At 33.2% G+C, this 7,242-nt stretch overlaps 1 protein-coding gene across 1 annotated transcript; it reads left to right on the top strand.

Annotated features, from left to right (window-relative positions):
- The first annotated feature begins 5,509 nt into the window (after positions 1-5,509).
- On the top strand, positions 5,510-5,836 carry LOC131604235 (cysteine proteinase inhibitor 5-like). Its single transcript, XM_058876693.1, has one exon. The coding sequence runs from the start codon at positions 5,510-5,512 to the stop codon at positions 5,834-5,836; it is 327 nt and encodes a 108-aa protein (XP_058732676.1).
- The last annotated feature ends 1,406 nt before the right edge of the window (positions 5,837-7,242 follow it).

Raw genomic sequence — 7,242 nt, 5'->3', positions numbered from 1 at the left:
TAGCATAATCCAACACCTCATTCACCACAAGCACTCCATCCAAAATACTTCTACCGGGGACGAAAGCCGTTTGATTACAAGACACAAGCTTTCCGATAACACTTTTTAATCTAGCCGCCAAAAGTTTAGAAACAATCTTATACAAACTTCCAACAAGGCAAATAGGTCTAAACTCGGATAAGGATTGAGGATTTTTAACTTTAGGAATCAAAGCTAAAAAAGAGGAAGTACATCCCTTCGTAAGCCTCGCCTTAGCATAGAAATCGGAAACAAAATTAAAAACATCCCCTTTAATCACCTCCCAATTGCCTTTAAAGAATTCAAAGCGAAAAACCATCCGGCCCCGGGCTTCTATTACCATCACACTCCCAAACGGCATCCTTAATCTCTTCCTCCGAAAACGGTCTCTCTAACCACGAAATTTCCCCTTCACTCAACGACTTTAGAGGCAAACCATCCGGAATAGGTCTCTTTAAATTCTCTTCTTTAAAAAAGTCTTCAAAGTAGTTAAAAATCTCATCCTTGATATTTGAAACACCCTCCACCGCTCCATGACCCCCTTCCAAAAAAGTAATTGAATTTCTCCTTTGTCTTTCTTTGATGGAATTATGAAAGAAACTAGAATTTCTATCTCCCTCTTTCATCCACAATTGTCTAGATTTTAATCTAAGCATACACTCTTTCACTTGCAACTTATTCCAAACTTCCTTAGTTGCCTCCGTCCTTTTAAGCACCAAATCCTCCACATCATCCCCCATATTCTCCACCAAAAGATTATCCATGTCATTAATTTTATCAACCTCCTCTTCCACTTTCAAATCTATCCAACCGAACACTTCCTTATTCCACACACGAAGGCTCCCTTTGAAACTTTTAAGTTTTTCAAAAAGAGCGAAATCTCCCCTTCCTCCAACACATAACTTCCCCCATTCTTCTTTCACAAAAGACTTAAAATCCCCATGCCTAGACCACACATTATTAAATCTAAAGGGTTTAGGCCCCCAATCCACCTTCCCAACGTTCAACCGAATCGGCGCATGATCCGATATGTCCCTCTTCTCAATCCTTTGATCCACCACTCCCCATACATCTAACAACTTTCTCGAGATTAGAAATCTATCCAATCTACTCATCGCTTTCCCATTATCTTTAAACCAAGTGAACTTACCACCTACACACGGAATATCCACCAAATCCATAAGCTCGATGAACTCCCGGAACTCCTTCATCCCCCTATAATTAAAAAAGGAGCCTTCACCTACTCTTTCCTCCTTTCTCATGATTTCGTTAAAATCTCCCACAACACACCACTCCTCATTTGCATGATTGGCTTTCCTTTTCAACAAAGATTTCCAAAGAATTCTTCTTTCCGACTCATTACAAGGAGCATACACATTCACTAAATTACAGCAAACACCTTTCCAAACGAAGTTGATACCCACAAACCCTTTTCCTATAAAACTATAGTTAAGGGATAAAGAGTCCTTATTCCACAAAATAACCATGCCACCAGCCGCTCCAATCGAGTTTGAAGCAGTCCATTCCACACCATTACCGCCCCAAAAATTCCTAGCAATAGAGTCGCTAAAGCACTGAACTTTCGTTTCTTGTAAAAGACAAACATCAATCTTAAAAGATTGAACCAAAAAACAAACCCTCTTCCTCTTGGAAAGAGCACCGCCTCCTCTAATGTTATATGAGAGAAGATTCATAACAACTTCTCTGGAACCATCTTCCTCCCTTCTATGCTGGCCTTATCTTTGTTCTCCAAAACCTCTATTAGTTTAACAGTCATACTCTCCTCTACTATCCCCGACACACCCAATTTGGAAATGGAATTCCACAGCTTCTTCCCCACCACAGAGTTATGATTTTGACTTAATCTACTATTACATCTAAAAATGTCAGAATCAGTCAAAGAGTTACAAGAAGAGGACTCACCACTAGCAGGGGAATCACCCTTCGCAAGATGCTGATCATCCACAACTGTTTTGGTGTTTTCCTTCCCTGCTTCTGTTGAAATCGAAGAACCTCCAGCTCGAGGAGCAATACATGCGAAGAAAGATGGTGAAATCTCCACCTTTTTGCCCAACTCCAGCATTTTCTTTTTCACTTTAGGTCTGCACCGTAAAGCAGAAGCTTTTTTGTTTTTCTTAATATTTCTGCAAGCTAAGTCAAACGATAATGGGCCTCCCTCCCCCTTACTAGGCAACACCGGCCCAGACTTCACACGGGCTAGAATATTGGAATTCTCTGGCCCACTTTCCACGTGAAAATCACTAGAAGAAAAATTATCACTATCCCCAACGATGTCCAACTTCTGTGCTTCTCTCATCTTGGGCCCACAAACTTTTAAAGAAGTGTCATTTTTAGAGCAGGGTTTAGATTGACTTAAAACCCCTCCATCACCTAAACCATGAAATTGACTGCTTTCATTAAATGACTCTGCGACAAAACTCTCCTTTTTAGGTACCTCCTTAACCCCAAATCTACCTTCTGTTTCTTTCTTTCCTTCCATATCACTGATAACATCCTTTTTGCATGTATTATAGCTGCTATCCGCCGCACAGTCTACTCTACCATCCCTACGTAAACTTTTTCTTTCCGTCACAGATTCCAACACCGGTGTAGCAACCTTCTCCGGTGCCGTAGACTCTTCCCCGGTCCCTTCTACTCCTACCATCTCATTGTCGGAATAACCCCCAAAAGAAGAAGCATCAGACAAAGAAACTTCATCATTAACACAAGAGTGCACCATTAAATTCCTCTTGAACGACAAGTCCTCTCTCAGAAATATTTGATAAGATGTACCATCGATGACCACGAAAAGTTTTACATCTATCAGCTCCATACTCCCCGTCATGACCAGAATTCTAGCTTCGTCCATGCAAAATCTGGCTTCCGTATACTCGTCGCACTTGATGAATTTACCCAAAGGTTCAATCAAAACTTTGAAGAAATCTGCACCCCAAGCATGGCATGGAATGCCAAAAGAGCGCAGCCAGACAAATCTCTCAGAGTCGACGTCTTTCGGCTCCCAAGGCTTTATAGAACTGAACCAACTCTCCCACCACACTCTCCTCTCCTCGATAAAAACCTCCACCTCACCACACACCAAGTCCTCAAGCAAGCACAAGTTTGGTCCAATGATCGTTACCCTTATTGAAAAGATACCTTCTTCATGGAAGAGTTTCTTCAGATTCAAGGCCGAGCTAGACTCCTTAATAACACCTGTATACGCTTTCCTATATCTCTCCAACTTCTCCTTGTCACTTAAGAACGAAACAGGTTTTGCCTTCGAACCAAAAACCTTAGTTGCACAGCCTGCATCTCTACCTTTCAACACTTCCGCAAAGCTTCTCTTATCCGACCAAGCTCTAAAAGTCTGACCAGAAAAACCTCCTTGAGAAGAACCCTCGCCATTAACCCTTCTCACCGGCGGCTTCAAGCCTCCTTGAACTGATACAACCTTCTCCGTTCTCTGGAACCTGGGGAGATTCGCAAAGAGTTTCCTCCCTTCAAGCACCATACTATCCAGTTTGGTAGCAAGTAGCTTCTCATCTAAAACATTTATAAACCTCACGAAGCCGTATCTACGTCCTCGTTTATCCCTTCGCGGAGGTATGACAACCTCATCTATCTCTCCCAAATCTTTGAACTCAAACAAAAGGTCTCTAGCCCTCCATTTCAGGCTGAACTCCGTAAAGAAAAAAGACGTGATCTTCGCTTTCTCCGGCTTCTTACCACCCCCTCCCGCCACATCCCACCTACCTTCATCACCCTTATTCACCCCGTTCCTGCCTACTTTCATCCAACCACCCCCTTGCGCAGAAAAATTTCTCATATCTGAGCCAACAGAGGACAAAATTTAAGAAACCTAGAGAGAAGGGAGAGGGAAATTTTCTCTCTCTAAAGCCATACTGCAATTTTTTTTATTTTTTTTTTACATCATTGTTAAGTATGAATCATCAAATCATTACAACATTTAATTTAATTATATTTAAATGGTTCATGAATGGCCAATCTAAATAATAAAAAAATTGAATATGAAACTTTATATTTTTTTGTAAGATAATAATTTATAGTATATTTATAAAATAAAAAACAAATAATATTATATTAAAATTGATTAAAAATAACTAAGTTGACCGTTAGATTAAATTTATAGAGAAAATCCTCATTTATGATGTACTAAATGCATTTTACATTAATTACATTTATGGTCGGGTGTATTCAGGTTGATTGATTGATCGCATGGGGGTTTTATATTTTTTGCGATGGAATGGTTGAACCATGAAATAATATTACAATAGTATAATTTGGAACATTGATTATAAATTTTTTTAAATATAATTTATGTTATTTTATGACATAACAGTACAAACAAATTCTCAATCTTACATTTTTAATACTATTAATTTATTCTTAAAATATAAAAAATTTAATATATACATTTTAATAAACTATTTATATTTTAAAATATCAATAAATAATATAAATATAATAAATTTGTTTATTGATACTTACTTTTTTAAATTATGTAAGATAAATAAATTGATGTATTTAAAGTAATCTTTATTTTAAAATAATAATTTTATTAATAAAAAATACTAAAAGTAAAAATTTATTTAATAACGTTAAATAAATTTTTATTTATAACATGAATCACATGACTCTTATTATCTACATTTTATTAGATAATAATTATTAGCGGGAACACGGAATTATTGACAAAATAGTTAATATTAACGGGAACACGGACTTACTGATTAAAATAATGAATATTAACGGGAACGTGAAGTTACTGATCAAAATATTAAATATTAACGGGAACAAATTTGGAATATTAACGGGAATACGGAGTTACTGATCAAAATAATGAATATTAACGGGAACATGAAATTACTGATCAAAATATTGAATATTAACGGGAACATGAAGTTACTTATCGAAATATTGAATATTAAGGGGAACATAATGTTTATTAATCAATATATCCCAAACTTTGTCCCAACCTATTGAAAAGAAATTTCTATATTTTACATATTTGTTTTTAGGACATTTACTTCTACAATAATATCTATATTGAATAAAATAACATTTTCCCTATCATCTTTTATTTTCCTCAATCACAATGCGCGAGAACGACGGGTACCCGTGCGAACGCACGGGTAAAACACTAGTTAAAAAATATAAAAATATATTATATCAAGAATAACAATTACTAGTATTATTCTTTTGACCATATTTTTCTATAAAACTAATTGTAGGTTTATTAAATATTATATATTATTAAAGAGACTTCATTTATTTGGTCAAAAAAGAAGATTAATATATTTTTAAAAAGTAAAATTAAATGAATTTTTTATTTAATTCTCTAAGTAGAAAAGTATATTGCCAAACCTGGCATAACTTGTGTACAATATAAATAACTGCTCTACCCTTCCACAAAGTCTATCTCACATCATCTTAGTTTCTCAACCTTGAAAAAAAATACCAAACAAACATCATGAGATTTCAATTCCTTGCTCTCCTCCTTATTTTGTTTGCTTCAGCCACCACGAGTCAAGCTATTATTGGCGGTTGGAGTCCCATAAAGAACATCAGTGATCCATATGTGATTGAATTAGCCAATTTTGCAGTTGTCGAGAACAACAAGCAAAAAGGAGAAACATTGAAGTTTGAAAAACTTATCAAGGGTGAATCACAGGTTGTTGTCGGGACCAATTACCGCCTCACTCTTTCTGCCAAAAACGGTTGGTCTTCTAACAACTATGAAGCCGTTGTGTGGGATCTAAAGCATTTAAGGAAACTCACTTCCTTTGAACGTGCTTGAATGATTGCATATTGCTTATGTTGTGTTCTTATAGTTTATATTTCTTATCAATAAAAGTTTATATTTCTTAAATTATAATGGATCATGAATCTACCTCTATGATATCATCTTCTAATTATCTTTGTGCAAACTTTCTTTTTTTGATTTTATGAAAAAACTATTTGATTTGTATTGACATTTGATTTGAAGCGGATTTACTTTTGCCTTTTAACTATTTATTTTGTGATTTTTATACATTAGTGACAACTATTTTTCCTTAATTATTATTTTTTGTATATTTTTTTATGAAAAATATCTGTCTCATGTTTCTTTATGCTTTAATGATAAATATCTGTGTCGTATTTTTTATAATAATCAACAACAAAAAATAATTTCTTACACTTTTTATGTATGAATGATATATATTTGTCTTGTGTTTTTTTTACTAATAATAAATATTAGTTGAGTATTTATTTTGTATTTCTTTTTAAAATTTGTTTGTGAGAAATGTATCACTTTCTTTATTCAAAAATGGTATATCGGAACAAATCTATTATTGATCTAAATATTTTTATATACGAAAAAATTACTATTGATCCGTATATTTTTGTAAACGATGCCTAAACAAATAATATTAATATAACGGAAAAAAATTTATTATTAATCTAAATATTTTAATATACGAAAAAAGATATTTATGATCCAAAATTTTTTTATTCAAAAATGGTATACGGGAAAAAATTTATTATTGATCTAAATATTTTTATATACGAAAATTTACTATTGATCTAGATATTTTTGTAAACCATACCTAAACAAAAATAATATTAGTATATGGGAAAAACAATTTATTATTGATCTAAATATTTTTATATACGAAAAATGGTATTTATGATTCAAAATATTTTTATTCAAAAATGGCATACAGGAAAAAATTTATCATTGATCTACATATTTTTATAAATGAAAACTGGTATTTATGATCCAAAAATGGTATATAGGAACAAATCAATTATTGATTTAAATATTTTTATATACGAAAATCTACTATTGAGCCATATATTTTTTTGTAATCGATACCTAAACAAAAATAATATTTGTATACGGGGAAATTATTATTGATCTAAATATTTTAAAATATACAAAAAATGGTATTTATGATCCAAATATTTTTTATTCAAAAATGGTATACAGGAAAAAATGTATTGATCTACATATTTTTATATACGAAAATTTACTATTGATCCAGATATTTTTGTAAACGATACCTAAACAAAAATGATATTTGTATACGAGAAAAAAATTTCATTGATCTAAATATTTTTATATACGAAAAATGGTATTTATGATCCAGAAGTTTTTTTATTCAAAAAAGGCATACGGAAAAAATTTTATTATTGATCTAAATATTTTTATATATGAAAAAT

The sequence above is a fragment of the Vicia villosa genome, linkage group LG5, assembly GCF_029867415.1.
Source record: "Vicia villosa cultivar HV-30 ecotype Madison, WI linkage group LG5, Vvil1.0, whole genome shotgun sequence".
NCBI classification, from domain to species: Eukaryota; Viridiplantae; Streptophyta; class Magnoliopsida; order Fabales; family Fabaceae; genus Vicia; species Vicia villosa.
This window is presented reverse-complemented; position numbering and strand designations above follow the sequence as displayed.